The sequence below is a fragment of the Pristiophorus japonicus genome, chromosome 7 (genome assembly GCF_044704955.1).
Source record: "Pristiophorus japonicus isolate sPriJap1 chromosome 7, sPriJap1.hap1, whole genome shotgun sequence".
Classification (NCBI taxonomy): Eukaryota; Metazoa; Chordata; class Chondrichthyes; family Pristiophoridae; genus Pristiophorus; species Pristiophorus japonicus.
In genome coordinates, this window is record NC_091983.1 from 247,003,955 (window position 1) to 247,029,078 (window position 25,124).

The window sequence follows — 25,124 nt, forward strand, 5'->3', positions numbered from 1 at the left end:
TTTAAACCGTTGCTCAGGATTCCCGCTCCGTCCCTTTTAAACCGTTGCTCAGGATTCCCACTCCGTCCCCTTTAAACCGTTGCTCAGGATTCCCACTCCGTCCCTTTTAAACCGTTGCTCAGGATTCCCGCTCCGTCCCTTTTAAACCGTTGCTCAGGATTCCCGCTCCGTCCCTTTTAAACCGTTGCTCAGGATTCCCACTCCGTCCCCTTTAAACCGTTGCTCAGGATTCCCGCTCCGTCCCTTTTAAACCGTTGCTCAGGATTCCCACTCCGTCCCTTTTAAACCGTTACTCAGGATTCCCACTCCGCTCCTTTTAAACCGTTGCTCAGGATTCCCGCTCCGTCCCTTTTAAACCGTTGCTCAGGATTCCCGCTCCGTCCCTTTTAAACCGTTGCTCAGGATTCCCGCTCCGTCCCTTTTAAACCGTTGCTCAGGATTCCCGCTCCGTCCCTTTTAAACCGCTGCTGCTCAGCATTCCTGCTCACTGTCTCTCAGATAAAGGGGAACCAGTGGATGTACTATATTTACATTTTCAAAGGCATTCAGTAAGGTGCCATGCGAAAGGTTGTTGCACAAGATAAGGGCTCATTGGGCTGGGGTTAATATAGCATAGATTGAGAATGGTTAAAGGACAGAAAACAGTAGGAATAAACAGGTCATTTTCAGGTTGTCAGGCTGTAACTTGTAGGGTACCACAAGGATCAGTGCTGGGGCCTCAGCTATTTACAATCTATGTTAATGACTTAGACAAAGGGGCCGAGGTGGGAAAGTAAGCTGTGAGGAGGAAACAAAGACTACAAAGGAATATAGACAGGTTACGTGAGTAGGTAAGAAGTTGGCAGATTGAGTATAGTATGGGGAAATGTGAAGTTATTCACTTTGGTAGGTTTATAAAACAGGATATTTTTTAAATGGTGAAAAACTATGTTTGGGTGTCCTTGTACACAAAACACAGTTAACATGCAGGTCCAGCAAGCAATTAGGAAGGCAAATGGCATGCTGGCCTTTATTGCAAGGGGGTTGGACTCCAAGAGTAAGGAAGTCTTGCTGCAATTATACAGTGCTTTGGTGAAACCACACCTGGAGTACTGTGTATATTTGCCTTAGAGGCAGTGCAACAAAAGGTCACTAGTTGATTCCTGGGATGAGTTGTCCTATGAGGAGAGATTGAGTATACTCTCTGGAGTTTAGAAGAATGAGGTGATCTCATTCAAAACATACAAGATTCTGAGAAGACTTGGCAGGGTAGATGCCGAGAGGCTGTTTTCCCTGGCTGGAGCGTTTAGAACTAGGCGACATAGTCTCAGGATAAGGGGTAGGCCACTTAGGACTGAGATGTGGAGAAATCTTCACTCAGAGGGTTGTGAAGCTTTGGAATTCTGTACTCCAGAGGGCATCAGCATCAGAGAAAGACATGGTGACAGTGTATCTCCCACCAGTTGTGTACATCCAGGATTGCCTGCATTTTGTAAATTCAGATTGTTACTATTCATGTTTTATTTAAATCTTTACCAATGTCTTTCTAATGGGTTAATGAACAACTGTCTAACTGCAAGAAGAGACGAAGATAGATTTCTATCCACACAGACCAAGATATTTTCATTCCAAAAGTCATCATTCTGGCCAACCAAGGCTGGTGAAACTCAAGTCTAGTATCGGGAAAATATGGTCCGAAGTCCAAGTTCAGGAGGGTTATCACTGCAGCATGCAAAGGAAATAAGAGTAAAAGTACAATAATACCCATGCAGGCTAACGGAAATCCTCGTGGACCACTACTCATCATGTGCATGCTTTCTCTCCATACCCAGGATACTTACATCTGCAAACTTGTGGTTCCTGAAATGAGATTTGTTGCACTTTAGCAGCTGAACGGCAAGGTTACAATCCTGTCGATAACGCTCCTGACAAAAAAAAGGGGGAACATTTTAAACTTTAAAAGGCACTGCGTCAGACCTGACAGGCGAGGGCCCCCCGTCCCCCCCGACAGGCGAGGGCCCCCCGACAGGCGAGGGCCCCCTCGTTCCCCGAACCCGACAGGAGAGGGCCCCCTCGTTCCCCGAACCCGACAGGCGAGGGCCCCCTCGTTCCCCGAACCCGACAGGAGAGGGCCCCCTCGTTCCCCGAACCCGACAGGAGAGGGCCCCCTCGTTCCCCGAACCCGACAGGCGAGGGCCCCCTCATTCCCCAAACCCGACAGGCGAGGGCCCCCTCGTTCCCCAAACCCGACAGGCGAGGGCCCCCTCGTTCCCCGAACCCGACAGGCGAGGGCCCCCTCGTTCCCCGAACCCGACAGGAGAGGGCCCCCTCGTTCCCCGAACCCGACAGGCGAGGGCCCCCTCGTTCCCCGAACCCGACAGGCGAGGGCCCCCTCGTTCCCCGAACCCGACAGGCGAGGGCCCCCTCGTTCCCCGAACCCGACAGGCGAGGGCCCCCTCGTTCCCCGAACCCGACAGGCGAGGGCCCCCTCGTTCCCCGAACCCGACAGGCGAGGGCCCCCTCGTTCCCCGAACCCGACAGGCGAGGGCCCCCTAGTTCCCCGAACCCGACAGGCGAGGGCCCCCTCGTTCCCCGAACCCGACAGGCGAGGGCCCCCTCGTTCCCCAAACCCGACAAGCGAGGGCCCCCTCGTTCCCCAAACCCGACAGGCGAGGGCCCCCTCGTTCCCCAAACCCGACAGGTGAGGGCCCCCTCGTTCCCCAAACCCGACAGGCGAGGGCCCCCTCATTCCCCAAACCCGACAGGCGAGGGCCCCCCATCCCCCCGACAGGCGAGGACCCCTCAGTTCCCCGAACCTGACAGGCAAGCCCCCGGACCAGATAAACAGTGAAGCTTTGTTTTCCCCCCCAATTCATTGACAGGATGTGGTGTCAACTGGCAAGCCAGCATTTGTTGCCCATCTCCAATTGCCCTCGAGAAGGGCCGCTGCATTCTGTATGGTGAATGTACTCCCGCAGTACTGTTCGGTTAGGACAAAAGCAAGGAGGTAATGATGAACCTTTATAAAACACCGATTCAGCTTCAACTAGACTTGTGTCCAATTCTGGGCACCGCACTTTACAAAGGGTGCGAAGACCCAAGAGTGTGCAGAAAAGATTTACATGATTGGTTTCTGGGATGAGGGCTTCAGTTACATGGATAAGAAGAAAATAAGAAATAGGAGCAGGAGTGGGCCATTTGGCCCCTCGAGCCTGCTCCGCCATTTAATAAGATCATGGCTGAACTGATCATGGACTCAGCTCCACTTCCCTGCCCGCTCCCCCTAACCCTTTATTCTCTTATCGCTCAAAAATCTGTCTATCTCCGCCTTAAATATATTCAATGACCCAGCCTCCACAGGTCTCTGGGACAGAGAATTCCACAGATTTACAACCCTCAGAGAAGAAATTCCTCCTCATCTCAGTTTTAAATTAGGCGACCCCTTATTCTGAGACTATGTCCCCTAGTTTTAATTTCCCCCATGAATGGAAATATCCTCTCTGCATCCACCTTGTCGGGCCCCCTCATTATCCTTTATGTTTCAATAAGATCACACCTCATTCTTCTGAACTCCAATGTGTATAGACCCAAACCTACTCAACCTATTGTCATAAGTCAACCCCCTCATCTCCGGAATCAACCGAGTGAACCTTCTCTGAACAGCCTCCAATGCAAGTATATCCTTCCTTAAATACGGAGTCCAAAACTGTACGCAGTACTCCAGGTGTGGCCTCACCAATACCCTGTACAGTTGTAGCAGGACTTCTCTGCTTTTATACTCTATCCCCCTTGCAATAAAGGCCAACATTCCATTTACCTTCCTGATTACTTGCTGTACCTGCATACTAACTTTTTGTGTTTCATACACAAGGACCTCTTGTCCCTCTGTACTGCAGCACTTTGCAATTTTTCTCCATTTAAATTATAATTAGCTTTTCTATTTTTCCTGCCAAAGTGGATAACCTCACATTTTACTCCATCTGCCAAATTTTTGCCCACTCACTTAGCCTGTCTATATCCCTTTGCAGATTTTGTGTCCTCCTCACAATTTGCTTTCCCACCCATCTTTGTATCATCAGCAAACTTGGCTACATTACATTCAGTCCCTTCATCCAAGTCATTAATATAGATTGTAAATAGTTGAGGCCCCAGCATCGATCCCTGCGACACCTCACTAGTTACAGTTAGCCATCCTCTATCTATGCTAATATATTACCCCCAACCCAGTGAACTTTTATCTTGTGCAGTAACCTTTTATATGGCACCTTATCGAATGCCTTCTGGAAACCCAAATACACATCCACTGGTTCCCCCTTATCCTCCCTGATCGTTACATCCTCAAAGAACTCCAGCAAATTTGTCAAGCATAATTTCCCTTTCATAAAACCATGCTGACTCTGCTTGATTGAATCATGCTTTTCCAAATGTCCCACTCCCGCTTCCTTAATAATGGACTGCAGCATTTTCCCAACGACAAATGTTAGGCTAACCGGTCTATAGTTTCCTGTTTCTTTCTGCTAACTTTTTTTTAAGAAGCTGGGCCTTAGAGAAGAGAAGGTTGAGAGGAGATTTGAGGTGCTTATAATCATGAGGAGGAGTCTTGACAAAGTAAATAGTGTAACTGTTCCCATTAGCTGAAGGGTGGAGAACCAGAGGACAGAGATTTAAGGTGACTGGCAAGAGAATCAAAGGGGACATGAGGAAAAACCTGTTTACACAGCGAGTGGTTAGGATCAGAAATGCACTGCCTGACAGGGTGGTGGAGGCAGATTCAATCGTGGCTTTCAAAAGGGAATTAGATAAGTACCTGAGGAAAAGATTTGCAGGGCTACAGGGAAAAGGTGGGGGAGTGAGACTAGCTGAAGTTCTCATGCAAATACCTGGCACGGGATTAACTGGTCAAATGGCCTCCATTTGTGCTGTAACCATTCCATGGTTCTAGGGAGAGAGTTCTAGGATTTTGACCCAGAGACAGTGAAGGAACTGCAATAAATTTCCAAGTCAGGATGGTGCATGACTTGAGAGAAGGATTTTTGACTTGAGGGGAACTTGAAGGTGGTGGGTTTGAGAGGTGCAGTAGAAGCACCCTTGGTGAGTTGCTGCAGTGTGTCTAGTAGATGGTACACACTACATACACGTTGCATAGGTGGTGGAGGGAGTGAATGTTGGAGGTGGTGGATGGGCTGCTTTGTCCTGGATGGTGTTGAGCTTCTTGAGTGTTGTTGGAGCTCAACTTATCCAGGCAAGTGGAGAGTATTCCATCACTCTCCTGCTTTTACCTTGTAGATGGAGAAGCTTTGGGAAGTCAGGACATGAGACACTCACCACTGAATACCCAGCCTCTGACCTGCTCTTGTAGCCACAGTATTGACGTGGCTGGTCCAGTTAAGTTTCTGGTCAACGGTGTCCCACAGGATGTTGATGGTAGGGTATTCGGTGATGGTAATGCCATTGAATGTTATGGGGTGCTGGTTAAATTATCACTTGCTGAAGATGGGCATTCCCTGGCACTTGTGTGGCGTGAAGAGCTGGAGAGTGGGATTAGGATGGATAACTCTGTCGGTCAGCACAGACACAATGGGCTGAATAGCCTTCTTCTGTGCTGTAAATTTCTATGATTCTATGAATGTTATGAGTCACTTATCAGCCCAAGCATGAATGTCTTCCAGGTCTTGTTGCATGCAGGCACAGACTGCTTTGTTATCCGAGGAGCTGCAAATGGATCTGAACACTGGTGAAGTGGCATAGCACCAAAATGAACATTCTGGTCTTGCCTACACCCAGGATTCCACCCGGACCAAAGTTCATGGTTTCAAACCAGGACAATGTTCACAAGCACAGAAGATTTATTGATTGATTTTTAGAAACAGCAAAAGGCCATTCGGCCCAATGAGCTTGTCCCTTTTTCACAGTGCAACCCCACCAACTACTCACCATATCCCCAATTACCCAACTTAAAACATTACAAGTGACTACACTCCAAAAGTAATTCACTGGCCATAAAGTGCTTTGAGACAGCTGTGTCAGGTGTCAGCTATGGCTCAGTGGGTAGCACTCTCACCTCAGTCAGGAGGTTGTGGGTTCAAGTCCCATTCCAGGGACTTGAGCACAGATAAATCTAGGCCGACACTCCAGTGCAGTGCTGAGGGAGTACTGCACTGTCGGAGGTGCCTTCTTTCAGATGAGACATTAAACCGTCTGCTCTCTCAAGTGGACTTAAAAGATCCCATGGCACTATTTCAAAAAGTTATCCCCAGTGTCTGACCAATATCCCTCAATCAATATAACAAATAAAACAGATTATTCTGGTCATTATCACGTTGCTGTTTGAGAGAGTTTGCTGTGTGCAAACTGGCTGTCGCATTTCCCACATTACAACAGTGACTGCACTCCAAAAGTACTTCATTGGCTATAAAGCGCTTTGAGATGTCTAGCGCTATATAAATCCAAGTCTTTCTTGCTTTTCTTTCTTTATACACCCACTTCAAAGCTCTTCCCTGGTAACATTTCACTAATCTTGGGAGTGATTTCCCTTCTTGCTCCTAAACGTGAACTTGTGCCTCGAGATCAGGGCTGCAGTCACCTTCGAGCAGAGCCATACCGGCACTTCTGGATCAGTATTAGCCATGTGCTGCCTGCATCAACACTGACCACAAATCAGAACTTGTGCACACCCACTGCGCCCGGGGGCAGATGTTGCCAACTGCTATGAAACTGCACTCAAGAGCGATGCTTTCGGGGGGCGGGGGGGGGAGAAACAGGGGAGAGAGGAAGAAAAAAAAAATCCTATGATATAAAAGAGATCAAGCTCCCTATGATTTCTTATTCCTTGTCAGAGCTTACTTTGAAGACAGGGAGCAGAAATAAAAAGTTAAAAAGTCAAGTCAATTGATTCTAATGTGCTCAGTGGCACGCATTGGTGGATCCAGCAATCCAGAGCCTGAGCTCTCGCACTGGTATCAGTTGTACATCAGTCTTCATCTAGTTTAGATTCCAGGAGACCAACACCCATGAAACAGCCCCTAGCATTCACATGGTTAAAACAGCTCCCCTTATCCAGTTAGCAGCTTTTTGTGGGCCTGAAGTTCTGATAAGGGAGCTGGAATAGACAGGGAACACGATTAAGGATGTGGATCTGAATGAGTGTCAGTATACAAGCAGACACCGGCAGCAGCCACCATAGTGGAAAAACAGAGCAAGTAATTTGATTATGAAATAAGACTTCTGCTGATCCCAGCAGAGTAGTACTCTGAACTCTACAACTGATCTCAGAATTCTTGGGCTAAGGAGGGTTAAGCGATTGGTTGGTGAGTATTTCTCTCTCTTTTTCTCTAAACTTGGGCATTAGTTTTAATTAAGAGCCCTGATTACAGATTAAAAACTATACATAGATAATTGATATTTCACAACTTGCAAACCTAATTAGTTAAATAAAATACAAGAGAGATGTCAGGACGGGCAATGTGTTGCAGCTGCAGCATGTGTGAGCTGGCGGACACCATTGTGATACACGGCGACCACATCTGCAGTAAGTGTTGGTGGCTTGAGGAACTTCAGCTCAGAGTTGATGAGCTGGAAACTGAGCTTCAGACACTGCAATACATCAAGGAGGGGGAGAGTTACCTGGACGCTGTATTCCAGGAGGCAGCCACACCCCTTAGGTTAAATACTTCAAATTTGGTCTGTGGTCAGGGACAGGAGGATGTGACGACGAATAAGGCAGGTATGGGGATCCAGAAGGTAGCATCATAGGTGTATCAGGCCTTGCCCATCTGGTACAGGGGGCCATTCAAGTTGGGGGAGTAAAAACAATGTTGTAGTGGTAGGGGACAGTATAGTTAGGGGGATAGATATTGTTTTCTGCAGACAAGAGCGAGACCCGAAGGCTGTGTTACATGCCCGATACCAGGGTTCAGGATATCTCCTCTGGGCTGAAGAACTTGGAAGTGGGAGGGGAAGATCCAGTTGTCATGTTCCACGTAGGTACCAATGACATACGTGGGATGAAGAGGTCTGCTGAGGGAGTATGAGCAGCTAGGGATTAAATTAAAAAGCAGAACCACAAAGGTCATAATCTCTGGATTACTACCTGAGCCACAAGCAAATTGGCATAAGGTAAATAAGATCAGAGATGAATGCATGCCTCAAAGACTGGTGTGGGAGCAATGGTTTTCGATTCATGAGGCACTGGCAACAATATTGGGGAAAGAGGGAGTTGTTCCCTTGGGACGGGTTTCACTTGAACCATGTGGGGACCAGTGTCCTGGCAAATCAAATAACTAGGGCTATAGATAGGGCTTTAAACTAAATAGTGGGGGTGAGGGAGGGGAAATTTAAAAAGTCAAAGAGAAAAGACAAGGCAATAGTGCAGGGTAGCAATAACCAGAGTGTGACAGGAAGGGACAGAACATATCAGCATAAGAGTAGGGTCAGAGTAGGAAAAAATGGTAAAACGACAAAAATCAAAAGCTCTTCATCTGAATGCACGCAGCATTTGTAACAAGATAGATGAGTTGACGGCACAAATAGAAATAAATGGGTATAATCTGATAGCTATTGCACAGGTGATTAAGGCTGGGAACTGAATATTCAGGGATATTTGACATTTTGGAAGGATAGGCAGAAAGGAAAAGGAGCTCTGTTAATAAAGGATGAGATCAGTGCAGTAGTGAGAAATTATATTGGCTCAGAAAATCAAGATGTAGAATCTTACTGAATGGCGGAGCAGGCTTGAGGGGCCTTATGACCTACACTCCTGCTCCTATTTCTTGTGTTTTTAAATAAGTCACCGGTGGGAGTAGTCTATAGGCCCCTAACAGTAGCGACACTGTCGGACAGAGTATGAATCAAGAAAAAAATGGAGGCTTGTAAGAAAGGTACTACAATACTCCTGGGTGATTTTAATCTTCATATTGAAAGGACTAATCAAATTGGAAAGGTAGCCTTGAGGAAGAGGTCATGGTGTATTCGTGATGGTTTCTTAGAACAATACGTTGTGGCACCAACCAGGGAGCAGACTATTTTAGATCTGGTAATGTGTAATGGGACTGGATTAATTAACGGTCTCATGGTAAAGGATCCTCTTGGGAAAGTGATCATAAGCATGTTAGAATTCCAAATTCAGTTTGGGGTGAGAAACTTGGGTCTCAAATTTGTGTCCTGAACTAAATAAAGGCAATTACAAATGTATGAAGAACAGAATTGGCTAAAGTGGACTGGAAAAATAGATTAAGACGGTAGATCAGCAGTGGCAGACATTTAATGAGATATATAACTTTTAGCAAAGATATATTCCAGTGAGAAGGAAAGACTCTACGAGAAGGATGAACCATCCATAGCTAGCTAAGGAAGTTGAGGATGGTATCAAATTGAAAACAAAGGCACACAATGTTGCGAAGATTAGTGGTCGGCCAGAGGATTGGGAAATTTTTAGAAACCAGCAAATGACGACTAAAAAAAAATAAAGGGAGAAGATAGATTGAGAGTAAACTAGCAAGAAATATAAAAACAGAGAGTAAGAGCCTGTACAAGTATATAAAAAGGAAGAGAGCAACTAAAGTAAACATTGGTCCCTTAGAGGATGAGACTGGGGGATTGATAAATGGGAAACAGGGAAATGGCAGAGACTTTGAACTAATATTTTGTATTGGGAAAAGCATCCCAATAATAATAGATAATCAAGGGGCTATAAGGGAGGAGGGAACTAAAAACAATCACTATCACAAGAGAAAAAGGACTAGGCAAACTAATGGGACTAAAGGTGGAAACGTCCCCTGGATCTGAAACTATAGATCAGTTAACCTAACATCTGTCATTGGGAAAATGCTGGAGTGCATTATTCATCATAATCATAGGCAGTCCCTCGAAATCGACTAAGACTTGCTTCCACTCTAAAAATGAGTTCTTAGGTGACTGAACAGTCCAATATGGGAATTACAGTCTCTGTCCCACCTGTGACAGACAGTCGTTGCAGGAAAGGGTGGGTGGGACTGGTTTGCCGCACGCTCCTTCCGCTGGCTTTCTGCATGCTCTCGGCGACGAGACTCGAGGAGCTCAGCGCCCTCCCGGATGCTCTTCCTCCACTTAGAGCGTTGTTTGGCCAGGGACTCCCAGATGTTGGTGGGGATGTTGCATTTTATCAAGGAGACTTTGAGGGTGTCCTTGAAACATTTCCTCTGCCCAACTGGGGCTCAGTTGCCACGTAGGAGTTCAGAGTAAAGTGCTTGCTTTGGGAGTCTTGTGTCAGGCATGCGAACAATGTGGTCCATCCAACGGACATCCATTATTAAGGTAGTAGTAATAGGACATTTAGAAAATCATAATACAATCAAGCAGAGTCAGCATGGTCTTATGAAAGCGAAATCATGTTTGACAAATTTGCTGGAGTCCTTTGAGAATGTAACGAGCAGAGTGGATAAGGGGTAACCAGCAGATGTGGTGTACTTGGATTTCCAGAAGGCATTCGATAAGATGCCACATAAAAGGATACTGCTCAAGATAAGAGCTCATGGGTTGGGGGTAATATCGTAGCATGGATAGAGAATTAGCTAACTAACAGAAAACAGATAAATGGGTCATTTTCCGGTTGGCAAACTGTAACTAGCAGGGTGCCGCAGGGATCAGTGCTGGGGCCTTAACTATTTACAATCTATATTAATAACTGGGATGAAGGGACCGAGTGTTTGTAGCCACATTTGCTGATGATCCAAAGATAGGTGGGAAATCAAGTTGTAAAGAGGGCACAAAGAATCTGCAAAGGAACATAGATAGGTCAAGTGAGTGGGCAATAATTTGGCAGATGGAGTATAGTCTGGGAAAATGTGAGGTTATCCACTTTGGTAGGAAGAATAAAAACTCGAATTATTTTTTTTAAATGGAGACTACAAAATGCTGCGGTACAGAGGGATTGGGGGGTCCTTGTACATGAACGCAAAAGTTAGCACGCAGGTACAGCAAATAATTAGGAAGGCAAATGGAATGTTAGTCTTTATTGCAAGGGGATTGGGGTATAAAAGTAGGGAACTTTTGCTGCAGCTTTACAGGGCGTTGGTGAGACCATATCTGGAGTACTGCGTAGTTTGGTCTCTTTATTTAAGCAGTGATATACTTGTATTGGAAGCAGTTCAGGGAAGATTCACGAGGTTGATTCCCGAGATGAAGGTGTTCTCTTTAGAAAGGTTGAGCTTATACTCATTGGAGTTCAAAACATAACATATAATAAATAGGAGCAGGAGTAAGCCATTTGGCTCCTCGAGCCCGCTCCGCTATTCAATAAGGTCATGGCTGATCTGATCATGGACTCAGCTCCACTTCCCTCCCCATAGCCCTTTACTCCCTTATCGCTCAAAAATCTGTCCCTCCCCGCCTTAAATACATTCAATGATCCAGTCTCCACAGCTCTCCGGGGCAGAGAATTCCACAGATTTACAACCCTCAGAAGAAATTTCTTCTCATCTCAGTTTTAAATGGCCGGCCCCTTATTCTGAGACTATGTCCCCTAGTTTTAGTTTCCCCAGAGTGGAAATATCTCCTCTGCATCCACCTTATCGAGCCCTCTCATCATCTTATATGTTTCAATAAGATCACCTCTCATTCTTCTGAACTCCAATGTGTATAAGCCCAACTGACAACCTATCTTCAGAAGTCAATCCCCTCATCTCTGGAGTCAACCTAGTGAACCTTCTCTGAACAGCCTCCAATGCAAGTATATTATTCCTTAAATACGGAGACCAAAACTGGACACAGTACTCCAAGTGTGGCCTCACCAATACCCTGTACAGTTGTAGCAGGACTTCCCTGCTTTTATACTCTATTCCCCTTGAAATAAAGGCCAACATTCCATTTTCCATCCAGATCACTTGCTGTACCTGCATACTAACCTTGTGTTTCATGCACAGAACCCCCAGGACTCTCTGTACTGCAGCACTTTGCAATTTTTCTCCATTTAAATTATAAATTGCTTTTCTATTATTTCTGCCAAAGTGGATAACCTCACATTTTCCCACATTATACTCCATCTGCCAAACTTTTGCCCACTTAGCCTGTCTATATCCATTTGCAGATTTTTTGTGTCCTCACAATTTGATTTCCCACCCATCTTTGTATCAGCAAACTTGGCTACATTACACTCAGTCCCTTTATCCAAGTCATTAACATAGATTGCAAATAGTTGAGGACCCAGCACCGATCCCTGCGGCACCCCACTAATCACTGTTTGCCAACTAGAAAATGATCCATTTATCCCGACTCTGTGTTCTGTTAGCATGGAGAGGATTGGCTAACATATTACCCCCTAATATGTCCTTACTATACAGTACAAATGCACACGAGGCCCATGCCCATAATCTTTAGTTGCCAGCACTGAAGTGGAGAAGATGGGTGGAGCTTCCCCTATTATACCGGAGAGTCCAGGTTAGGAGTGTCTCCCACAAGTTCACCATTTAGTGGTCAGTGTTCTCATGGTGTACAACTTAGGTCAGTTTATACATGGATTACATGACATCAGTTCCCCCCTAAAGTCTTATTGGGATCACAGGTTCAGTCTCTCTGGTGGTTTACGCTCCCTTGTAGAGCGTCTGAGTTGGGGCTCTGGTTGTTGGGCGCTGACCTGAGTGTCTGCTGTTTGCAGTGCCTCAGGCCTGTCCGGACTATTCACAGTGACTGTGTTCTCCTCCACTTGGTTCTGGTGTTCGGTCACCTGTGGTGGAGTGAAATCTACATCGTGTTCTTCCTCTGCTTCTTCTATGGGGTTGCTGAACCTCCTTTTTGTTTTATCCACGTGTTTGCGGCAGATTTGTCCATTGGTAAGTTTAACTACTAGAATCCTATTCTCCTCTTTGCCAATCACAGTGCCTGCAAGCCATTTGGACCTTGCAGCGTAGTTGAGGACAAAGACAGGGTCATCGACATCAATACATCACGCCCTCGCATTTCCGTCATGGTAGTCACATTGTGACCGCCGCCTGCTCTCAACAATTTCTTTCATGGTGGGGTGTAGAAGGGAATAACCTGGTTTTGAGCGTCCTTTTCATTAGCAGCTCTGCGGGTGGAACCCCTGTGAGCGTGTGCGGTCGAGATCTACTAGCCAACAGGAGGCGTGATAAGCGGCTTTGCAGGGAACCCCCTTGGAATCTGAGCATCCCCGGTTTGATTATCTGCACTGCTCGTTTCGCCTGGCCGTTTGAGGCCGGCTTGAACAGTACTGTTCTGACATGGTTGATACCATTTCCTGCCATGAAGTCCTGGAATTCAATGCTTGTAAATCACGGGCCATTGTCACTGACCAAGACATCCGGTAGACCATGGGCGGCGAACATTGCCCATAGACTTTCTACCGTGGTAGAGGATGTGCTTGAATTGAGAATGTCACACTCAATCCATAGAAACATAGAAATTAGGTGGAGTAGGCTATTCGGCCCTTCGAGCCAGCACCACCATTCAATAAGATCATGGCTGATCATTCAACCTCAGTACCCCTTTCCTGCTTTCTCTCCATACCCCTTGATCCCTTTAGCCGTAAGGGCCATATCTAGTCATCATTTGCGTCTAGAGTGTGCATACTACAACTCCTATTCAGCGGTTTGAATTATTTTTCAGTGAAATGGGTGTTGTGCTTTCTGTAGACAACTTCCCAGGCCTTGCACTTGAAAACAAACTGCGGTATTAGAAAGAGACTGGGTAAACAGAGGATCCTCAGTTTCCAATCTAACACTGAAGCCCATCAGGAAAGAATCCTCCAAGATCACTTGAATCACCCAGAATCTCCCAGATAATCTTTGTGGCTTCCCATTTCAACAGACACACACATCCTGCAAATGCCTAGCCTGCAATGTCAACCAAGTCTACAATTATTTATCAACTCCACTTGGAGTAGGCGTCTACTATAACCAAACACATTTTTCCCACGAAAGGACCTGCGTAGTCTACATGGATGCGTGACCATGGCTTGGCGGGCCAGGGGCTAAGGGGGGGCTTCCCTGGGTGCATTGCCCAGCTGGGCACACGTGTTGCACCTGCAAACAGAAAGTTCCAGGTCTGCATCTATCCCTGGCCACCAAACGTGAGACCTGACAATTGCCTTCATCATGACAATGCCCGGGTGCTCATTGTGGAGCTCTCGGATGAATGCCTCTTTGCCCATCTGGGGCATTACTACTTGGTTTCCCCATAGTAGGCAATCGGCCTGAATCGAGAGTTCATCCTTGCGCCTGTGAAATGGTTTAAATTCCTCAGGGCTTGTCCCGTACGTGGCTGTCCAGTCTCCATTTCCAGTTCATGACAGCAAGCCAACTCCTCCCCAGCAGTGCGGGACCGTCCCCTGGGACAATCCAGAGTGGCAACCGGTTCTCCGAATCTTTGTGGGTCACGTCTATCGCGGCGCTGCCTAGCACCAGAATGATCTCCTTTGTAGATGTCCGTAGCTGTGCGTCAATCGACAATAATTTTGGCTTTCTGGCCTTGGACGCCCACAACTTGTCGAACTGTTTGATACTCATCAGGGACTGGCTGGCCCATTGATACTGGGATGCCATTGAGGAGCACTTTCATCATTATCGGTGGCGTCCTGGTGTATGAACTGTATATGTGCTCCACATGAACTCACTGAACGTCAGCTTCCAGCAATTTCCCCCAGTGTCCATTTGGCCACATAGGGCTTACATTGGGCCCGCCCTCCTTGTACATCAACCTGGCTGCAGGCTTCCTGCACATACGCGCCAAGTGACCGCTGATACCTACAAGCTCTGGCTGTGTGTTTGCCTCCACAGCTCCAACATGAGCCGTTGTTGGAAACAAAAGGTCCATTACCAGTCGATCGTCTGACTGTCTCTGTAACTGTCCTTAAAAGCACTATTGACAGGTGCTGGTGGCCCCGTTACTGACCGCATTGTCCCTTGCGATGGCATGAATCGCTGTTCAGCTAGCCATTGTCTCTGTTGAATTCCCCCTTTGTGTTCGACTACATGCTCGGACATGTCCGATTGCCCGTCTGCCTGGAGAACTGTGTACCGCATTAACAATGTTGACTCCCTGTCCATTTGCTGCATTTAAACCAAGATTTTTGTCAAACATCATTCTGGTCTCTTCCTCCCGAGATAAATGTCTGGGCCATCAAAGCCGCCGTTTCCAGGGTCAAGTCTTTGGTCTCAATCAGTTTCCTGAAAACCCCAGCGTGCCCGATGCCCTCAATAAAAAAAAGTCTTGCAGCATCTCCGCTCTGCATGCATCTGGGAACTTATAGGCTCGCCAGTTGCTACCATTGATATTACAATTTAATGCTACGAAGTCTGGAACGCTTTGCCCTTCTCGCCGCCCGTGCGTGTCTTGCCATGTGCATGCTGCTCGCTGGTATAAAGTGTTCCCCGATCAACTTACTGAGCTCTTCAAAAGTCTTGTCCGCCGGCTTCTCTGGCACTAGAAGGTCCTTCATCAGGGAGTACGTCCTGGATCCATAAACCGACAGGAGATGAGCCCTGCGTTTGTCGGCCGAATCCTGTCCCAGCCATTCCTGAGTGACGAAACTTTGCTGTAGTCTCTCAATAAAATCATCCCAATCATCACCAACACAATACCTCTCGTCTGTGCTGCTAGTGGCCATGCTCGTGTGGTTTAAATCCCAGTTTCTCGTCGCCAATAATATGTCCTTACTATACAGTAGAAATGAACACGAGGCCCATGCTAGAGAGGTGGTCACTCTGTGACCAGTAATCTTTATTTGCCAGCACTGAAGTGGAGATGATGGGATGGAGCTTCCCCTCTTATACCTGAAAGTCCAGGTTAGGAGTGTCTCCCACAAGTTCACCACCTAGTGGTCAGTGTTCTCACAATGTACAACTTAGGTCCGTTTATAGAAACATAGAAAATAGGTGCAGGAGTAGGCCATTCGGCCCTTCTAGCCTGCACCGCCATTCAATGAGTTCATGGCTGAACATGCAACTTCAGTACCCCATTCCTGCTTTCTCATCATACCCCTTGATCCCCCTAGTAGTAAGGACTTCATCTAACTCCCTCTTGAATATATTTAGTGAATTGGCCTCAACAACTTTCTGTGGCAGAGAATTCCACAGGTTCACCACTCTCTGGGTGAAGAAATTCCTCCTCATCTCAGTCCTAAATGGCTTCCCCCTTATCCTTAGACTGTGTCCCCTGGTTCTGGACTTCCCCAACATTGGGAACATTCTTCCTGCATCTAACCTGTCTAACCCCGTCAGAATTTTAAACGTTTCTATGAGGTCCCCTCTCATTCTTCTGAACTCCAGTGAATACAAGCCCAGTTGATCCAGTCTTTCTTGATAGGTCAGTCCCGCCATCCCGGGAATCAGTCTGGTGAACCTTCGCTGCACTCCCTCAATAGCAAGAATGTGCTTCCTCAGGTTAGGAGACCAAAACTGTACACAATACTCCAGGTGGCCTCACCAAGGCCCTGCACAACTGTAGCAACACCTCCCTGCCCCTGTACTCAAATCCCCTCGCTATGAAGGCCAACATGCCATTTGCTTTCTTAACCGCCTGCTGTACCTGCATGCCAACCTTCAATGACTGATGTACCATGACACCCAGGTCTCTTTGCACCTCCCCTTTTCCTAATCTGTCACCATTCAGATAATAGTCTGTCTCTCTGTTTTTACCACCAAAGTGGATAACCTCACATTTATCCACATTATACTTCATCTGCCATGCATTTGCCCACTCACCTAACCTATTCAAGTCGCTCTGCAGCCTCACAGCATCCCTCCTCGCAGCTCACACTGCCACCCAACTTAGTGTCATCTGCAAATTTGGAGATACTACATTTAATCCCCTCGTCTAAATCATTAATGTACAGTGTAAACAGCTGGGGCCGCAGCACAGAACCTTGCGGTACCCCACTAGTCACTGCCTGCCATTCTGAAAAGTCCCCATTTACTCCTACTCTTTGCTTCCTGTCTGACAACCAGTTCTCAATCCATGTCAGCACACTACCCCCAATCCCATATGCTTTAACTTTGCACATTAATCTCTTGTGTGGGACCTTGTCGAAAGCCTTCTGAAAGTCCAAATATACCACATCAACTGGTTCTCCCTTGTCCACTCTACTGGAAACCTCCTCAAAAAATTCCAGAAGATTTGTCAAGCATGATTTCCCTTTCACAAATCCATGCTGACTTGGACCTATCATATCACCTCTTTCCAAATGCACTGCTATGACATCCTTAATAATTGATTCCATCATTTTACCCACTACCGATGTCAGGCTGACCGGTCTATAATTCCCTGTTTTCTCTCTCCCTACTTTTTTAAAAAGTGGGGTTACATTGGCTACCCTCCACTCCATAGGAACTGATCCAGAGTCAATGGAATGTTGGAAAATGACTGTCAATGCATCCACTATTTCCAAGGCCACCTCCTTAAGTACTCTGGGATGCAGTCCATCAGGCCCTGGGGATTTATCAGCCTTCAATCTCATCAATTTCCCCAACTCAATTTCCCGACTAATAAGGATTTCCCTCAGTTCCTCCTCCTTACTAGACCCTCCGACCCCTTTTATATCCGGAAGGTTGTTTGTGTCCTCCTCAGTGAATACCGAACCAAAGTACTTGTTCAATTGGTCCGCCATTTCTTTGTTCCCCGTTATGACTTCCCCTGATTCTGACTGCAGGGGACCTACGTTTGTCTTTACTAACCTTTTTCTCTTTACATATCTATAGAAACTTTTGCAATCCGTCTTAATGTTCCCTGCAAGCTTCTTCTCGTACTCCATTTTCCCTGCCCTAATCAAACCCTTTGTCCTCCTCTGCTGAGTTCTAAATTTCTCCCAGTCCCCGGGTTCGCTGCTATTTCTGGCCAATTTGTATGCCACTTCCTTGGCTTTAATACTATCCCTGATTTCCCTTGATCGCCACGGTTGAGCCACCTTCCCTTTTTTATTTTTATGCCAGACAGGAATGTACAATTGTTGTAGTTCATCCATGCGGTCTCTAAATGTCTGCCATTGCCCATCCACAGTCAACCCCTTCAGTATCATTCGCCAATTTATCCTAGCCAATTCACGCCTCATACCTTCAAAGTTACCCTTTTTTAAGTTCTGGACCATGGTCTCTGAATTTACTGTTTCATTCTCCATCCTAATGCAGAATTCTACCATATTATGGTCACTCTTCCCCAAGGGGCCTCGCACAACGAGATTACTAATTAATCCTCTCTCATTACACAACACCCAGTCTAAGATGGCCTCCCCCCTAGTTGGTTCCTCGACATATTGGTCTAAAAAAACCATCCCTTATGCACTCCAGGAAATCCTCCTCCATCGTATTGCTTCCAGTTTGGTTAACCCAATCTATGTGCATATTAAAGTCACCCATTATAACTGCTGCACCTTTATTGCATGCACCCCTAATTTCATGTTTGATGCCCTCCCCAACATCACTACTACTGTTTGGAGGTCTGTACACAACTCCGACTAACATTTTTTGCCCTTTGGTATTCTGCAGCTCTACCCATATAGATTCCACATCATCCAAGCTAATGTCCTTCCGAACTATTGCCTTAATTTGCTCCTTAACCAGCAATGCTACCCCACCTCCTTTTCCTTTTATTCTATCTTTCCTGAATGTTGAATACCCCTGGATGTTGAGTTCCCAGCCCTGATCATCCTGGAGCCACGTCTCCGTAATCCCAATCACATCATATTTGTTAACATCTATTTGCAGTTAATTCATCCACCTTATTGCGGATACTCCTTGCATTAAGACACAAAGCCTTCAGGCTTGTTTTTTTTTTTAACACCCTTTGTCCTTTCAGAATTTTGCTGTACAGTGGCCCTTTTTGTTCTTTGCCTTGGGTTTCTCTGCACTCCACTTTTCCTCATCTCCTTTGTCTTTTGCTTTTGCCTCCTTTTTGTTTCCCTCTGTCTCCCTGCATTGGTTCCCATCCCCCTGCCATATTAGTTTAAATCCTCCCCAACAACACTAGCAAACACTCCCCCTAGGACATTGGTTCCGGTCCTGCCCAGGTGCAGACCGTCCGGTTTGTACTGGTCCCACCTCCCCCAGAACCGGTTCCAATGCCCCAGAAATTTGAATCCCTCCCTGCTGCACCACTGCTCAAGCCACGTATTCATCTGCGCTATCCTGCGATTCCTACTCTGACTATCATGTGGCACTGGTAGCAATCCCGAGATTACTACTTTTGAGGTCCTACTTTTTAAATTTAGCTCCTAGCTCCTTAAATTCGTTTCGTAGGACCTCATCCCTTTTTTACCTATGTCGTTGGTACCAATGTGCACCACGACAACTGGCTGATCTCCCTCCCTTTTTAGAATGTCCTGCACCCGCTCCGAGACATCCTTGACCCTTGCACCAGGAAGGCAACATACCATCCTGGAGTCTCGGTTGCGGCCGCAGAAACGCCTATCTATTCCCCTCACCATTGAATCCCCAATCACTATTGCTCTCCCACTCTTTTTCCTGCCCTCCTGCGCAGCAGAGCCAGCCACGGTGCCATGAACTTGGCTGCTGCTGCCCTCCCCTGATGAGTCATCCCCCTCAACAGTACCCAAAGCAGTGTATCTGTTTTGCAGGGGGATGACCACAGGGGACTCCTGCACTACCTTCCTTGCACTGCTCTTCCTGTTGGTCTTCCATTCCCTATCTGGCTGTGGACCCTTTCCCTGCGGTACGACCAACTCGCTACACGTGATACTCACGTCATTCTCAGCATCGTGGATGCTCCAGTGTGAATCCACCCTCAGCTCCAACTCCGCAACGCGGACCGTCAGGAGCTGGAGGTGGATACACTTCCTGCACACATAGTCATGGATATATGGATTACAATGACAGTTGAAGACATGACACTCCCAACCCCGTAAGCTTTTATCTTGTGCGGTAACCTTTTATGTGGCACCTTATCGAATGCCTTCTGGAAATGCAAATATACCACATACACTGGTTCCCACTTATCCACCCTGCTCGTCACATCCTCAAAGAACTCCAGCAAATTTGTCAAACTTGATTTCCCTTTCATAAAACCATGCTGACTCTGCTTGATTTGGAAAAGCATGATTCAATGTCCCGCTACTGCTTCCTTAATAATGGATTCTAGCATTTTCCCAATGACAGATGTTAGGCTTATTGGTCTATAATTTCCAGCTTTTTGTCTGCCTCCTTTTTTAAATAGGGACATTACATTTGCGGTTTTCCAATCCGATGGGACCGCCCCAGAATCCAGGGAACTTTGGTAGATTGCAACCAATGCATCCACTATCTGCTGCCACTTCTCTTAAGGCCCTAGGATGTAAACCATGAGGTCCAGGGGACTTTTCCGCCTTTAGTCCCATTATTTTACCTAGTACTACTTCATTAGTGATAGTGATTGTATTAAGTTCCTCCCTCCCTATACCCCCTTGATGATTCACTATCGAGATGTTTTTAGGGTCTTCTACTGTGAAGACCGATACAAAATATTTGTTCAACGTCTCTGCCATTTCCCTGATCTACATTAGTAATTCCCCAGTCTCATCATCACGAGGACCAACATTTACTTTAACCACTCTTTTCCTTTTTATGTTCCTGTAGAAACTCTTACCATCTGTTATTATATTTTGTGCTCGTTTACATTCATAATCTCTCTTCCCCTTTTTTGATAATATTTTTAGTCGTTGTCCGCTGGCTTTTAAAAATTTCCCAATACTCTGGCCTCCCAGTAGTCTTGGTCACATTGTATGCATTTGTTTTTAATTTGATACCCTCCCTTATTTCCTTAGATAGCCATGGATGGTTATCCCTTCTCTTAGTCTTTCCTTCTCATTGGGATATATTTTTGTTGCGAGTTATGAAATATCTCCTTAAATGTCTGCCACTGCTCATCAACCGTCCCATTTATTTTCCCAGTTCACTTTAGCCAACTCTGCCCTCATACCTTTGTAGTTTCCTTTATTTAAGCTCAGGACACTGGTTTGCGAACCAACTTTCTCTCCCTACAACTGAATTTGAAATTCAACCATATTATGATAACTCATTCCTTGGAGGATCTTTTACTACGAGATAATTCGTTAATCCTATCTCATTACACTAGATCTAAGATAGCCTGCTCCCTGGTTTGTTCTGCAATGTACTGTTCAAGGAAACTATCCTGGATACATTCCATGAACTCTTCCTCAAGAAGAATGAGAGGTGATCATTGAAATGTGTAAGATTCTGAGGGGGCTTGACAGGGTAGATGCAGAGAGGATGTTCCCCCCCCCCCCCCCCCCCCCCCACAGAGCTGTGGAGGCTGAGTCATTGAATATATTTTAAGGTAGAGAATAAACAGATTTTTGATCAATAGGGGAGTCAAGCGTTATGGGGAGCGGGCAGGAAAGTGGAGTTGAGGCCAAGATCAGATATGATCTTATTGGATGGCGGAGCAGGCTCGAGGGGCCAAATAGCCTAAACCTGCCCTTATTTCTTATGTTCTTATGTAAATCGGCCAGGGTTCTTGCCCCTGAATACTATCCAGATATCTGCTGGAAAGTGAATACTAACTAGCCAGGATCAGACATGAAAAAACTGACAAAATAAACAATGGAGCGCACTGGGTATAAGCACTTGCACCAATGGCAATTGTCAGAAAAATAACTAAATAAAACCACAAGTTCACGGTACATATTAAAAATCAGTACCTGAGCAATTCAAGGCTCTGATCTCAGCTGTCACCATTTATCAGGTCATCTCAGCCCCTGCCCTATAATCAGCCGCAAGTGACCATAGACCAGTTAGCATAACGTCTATCGTTGGGAAAATGCTGGAGTCCATTATTAAGGAAGCAGTAATGGGACATTTGGAAAGCATGGTTCAATCAAGCAGAGTCAGCATGGTTTTATGAAAGGGAAATTATGTTTGACAAATTTGCTGGAGATTTTTCAGGATGGATAAGAGGGAACCAGTGGATGTGGTGTATTTGGATTTCCAGAAGGCATTCGATAAGGTGCCACATAAAAGTTACTGCACAAGATAAAAGTTCACGGGGTCAGGGGTAATATATTAGCATGGATAGAGGATTGGCTAACTAACAGAAAACAGAGTGTCGGGAAAAATGGGTCATTTTCCAGTTGGCAAAGAGTGACTAATGGGGTACCGCAGGGATCGGTGCTGGGTCCTCAACTATTTACAATCTATATTAATGACTTGGATGAAGGGACCGAGTGTAATGTAGCCAAGTTTGCTGATGATGCAAAGATGGGTGGGAAAGCAAATTGTGAGGCGGACACAAAAAAAATCTACGAAGGGTTATAGACAGGTTAAGTGAGTGGGCAAATATTTGGCAGATGGAGTATAATGTGGCAAAATGTGAGGTTATCCACTTTGGCAGAAATAATAGAAAGCAATTTATAATTTAAATGGAGAAAAATTAGCCAAGTGCTGCAGTAGAGAGAGACCTGGGTGTCCTTGTGCATGAAACACAAAAAGTTAGTATGCTGGTACAGCAAGTGATCAGGAAGGCAAATGGAATGTTGGCCTTTATTGCAAGGGGGATAGAGTATAAAAGCAGAGAAGTCCTGCTACAACTGTACAGGGTATTGGTGAGGCCACACTTGGAGTACTGCTTACAGTTTTGGTTTCCGTATTTAAGGAAGGATATACTTGCATTGGAGGCTGTTCAGAGAAGGTTCACAAGGAGTTAGATGTAGTCCTTACTACTAGGAGGATCAAGCGGTATGGCGAGAAAGCAGAAATGGGGTACTGAAGTTGCATGTTCAGCCATAAACTCATTGAATGGCGGTGCAGGCTCGAAGGGCCGAATGGCCTACTCCTGCACCTATTTTCTATGTTTTCTATTAGGTTGATTCCAGAGATGAGAGGGTTGACTTATGAAGATAGGTTGAGGAGGTTGGGCCTATACACATTGGAGTTAAGAATGAGAGGTGATCTTAGTGAAACATTAGATAATGAGGGGGCTCAACAAGATGGATGCAGAGATGATATTTCCACTCATAGGGGAAACTAAAACTAAGGGACATAGTCTTAAAATAAGAGGCCAGCCATTTAAAACTGAGATGAGGAGACATTTCTTCTCTGAGGATTGTAAATTCTCTGCCCCAGAGAGCTGTGGAGGCTGAGTCATTGAATATATTTAAGGCGGAGATTGACAGATTTTTGAGCGATAATGGAGTAAAGGGTTATGGGGAGCAGGCAGGGAAGTAGAGCCGAGTCCATGATCAGATCAGCCATGATCTTATTAAATGGTGGAGTAGGCTTGAGGGACCAAATGGCCTACACCTGCTCCTACTGTTCTTTTGTGATCATTCCCAAATTACCAGAAATAGAAGGCTGATAAAATGATCAAACAGATGCCCTTTGAGCAGGAATGTGTCTCAGTACATGTGACATACATCATCAGTGCTCATTTATTTCATCAGAACTCATTTGTAGTCAGACTACCTCACAGCTTTGATCCAATGGAATAGCCAAATCAATTAATGGACCTCACAAAACAACTTGGGCTTATAACTGGTGCATGAATTACCTCAAATGAGTGTTAGATTGTTCAACCATGAGGGGCTAACTTAATCATGTCCTCACTCAACATCCATGTGTGCACCCTCTCAGCAAGTCATTAGACAGCGATCGAGACAGTGATCAGGAGGGAAGTCTGGATTGATTTTTCCCATCCTAGAATAGACACGCTGAGGCCTACAATAACATTTCAGTACCAATTAAATCATAGAGTGGTACAAATAGATCTCTTATCCTCCACATTTCACACTCTGCTCGGCAATGCTCAGAAGTATACAGTTCAGGTTCGCAAACGTCGCAAAATTCAAGTGTACAAGCTGAAGAGAATTAATCACTCAGAAATAATATAAACACTCGACAGGGATCGCCAGTCATAAACAGAGTAAGTTGAGCTGTCTGAATACATCCCATCAGTAAAATGGAATTACACAACCCAAATTATCTTTACAGTTGATTGATTTTCAAATCAATGAGCTTTTTCAATACCGACATTCAGTTAACAACTAATATGAGTGTAAAAAGCATCTGAAGAGTTGACCAGAACTACAACTGTGGTGGATAACTGAATTTTTAACAAGTTAAACTACTGAAAGGGCAAGTGGGTAATTTTTTTAATTTTTTAATTCATTCATGGGATGTAGACGTCACTGGCAAGGCCAGCATTTACTGCAAATCCCTAATTGCTCTTTAGATCTTGGTGAGCCATCTTTTTAAAACACCACAGAGGTGTTAGGGAGGGAGTTAGAAACATAGAAAATAGGTGCAGGAGTAGGCCATTCAGCCCTTCAAGCCTGCACCACCATTCAATAAGATCATGGCTGATTATTCAACCTCAGTACACCTTTCCTGCTTTCTCTCCATACCCCTTGATTCCTTTAGCCGTAAGGGCTATATCCAACTCCCTTTTGGATATATCTAATGAACTGGCCTCAACAACTTTCTGCGGCAGAGAATTCCACAGGTTAACAACTTTGAGTGAAGAAGCTTCTCCTTATCTCGGTCCTAAATGGCTTACCCCTTATCCTTAGACTATGTCTCCTGGTTCTAGACTACCCCAACATTGGAAACATTCTTCCTGCCTCTAAGCTGTCCAATCCCGTCAGAATTTTATATGTTTCTATGAGATCCCCTCTCATTCTTCTAAACTCCAGTGAATATAAGCCCAGTCGATCCAGTCTCTCCTCATATCTCAGTCCTGCCATCCTGGGAATCAGTCTGGTGAACCTTCGCTGCACTCCCTCAATAGCAAGAATGTCCTTCCTCAGATTAGGAGACCAAAACTGAACACAATAATTCCAGGTGTGGCCTCACCAAGGCCCTGTACAACTGCAGTAAGACCTCCCTGCTCCTATACTCAAATCCTCTCACTATGAAGGCCAACATGCCATTTGCCTTCTTCACTGCCTGCTGCCAACTTTCAATGGCTGATGTACCATGACACCCAGGTCTCGTTGTACCTCCCCTTTTCCTAATCTGTCACTATTCAGATAATATTCTGCCTTCCTGTTTTTGCCACCAAAGTGGATAACCTCACATTTATCCACATTATACTGCATCTGCCCAATCACCTAACCTGTCCAAGTCACCCTACAGCCTCTTAGCGTCCTCCTCACAGCTCACACCGCCATCCAGTTTAGTGTCATCTGCAAACTTGGAGATATTAAACTCAATTCCTTC

The 25,124-nt window shown here is 45.7% G+C and overlaps 1 protein-coding gene across 11 annotated transcripts in view; it reads right to left on the minus strand.

Annotated features, from left to right (window-relative positions):
* tjap1 (tight junction associated protein 1 (peripheral)) overlaps window positions 1-25,124 on the minus strand; it is a 258,207-nt gene that overhangs the window by 62,655 nt on the left and 170,428 nt on the right. For all 11 annotated transcript variants that reach the window (XR_011593916.1, XR_011593915.1, XR_011593914.1 and 8 more), the window contains one exon: window positions 1,821-1,904. Coding sequence is in view for 7 of the 11 variants with exons in the window: in XM_070885872.1 (XP_070741973.1) it covers window positions 1,821-1,904 (84 nt within the window). In the remaining 4 variants the exon portion in view is untranslated. The remainder of the gene's footprint in view (window positions 1-1,820; window positions 1,905-25,124) is intronic.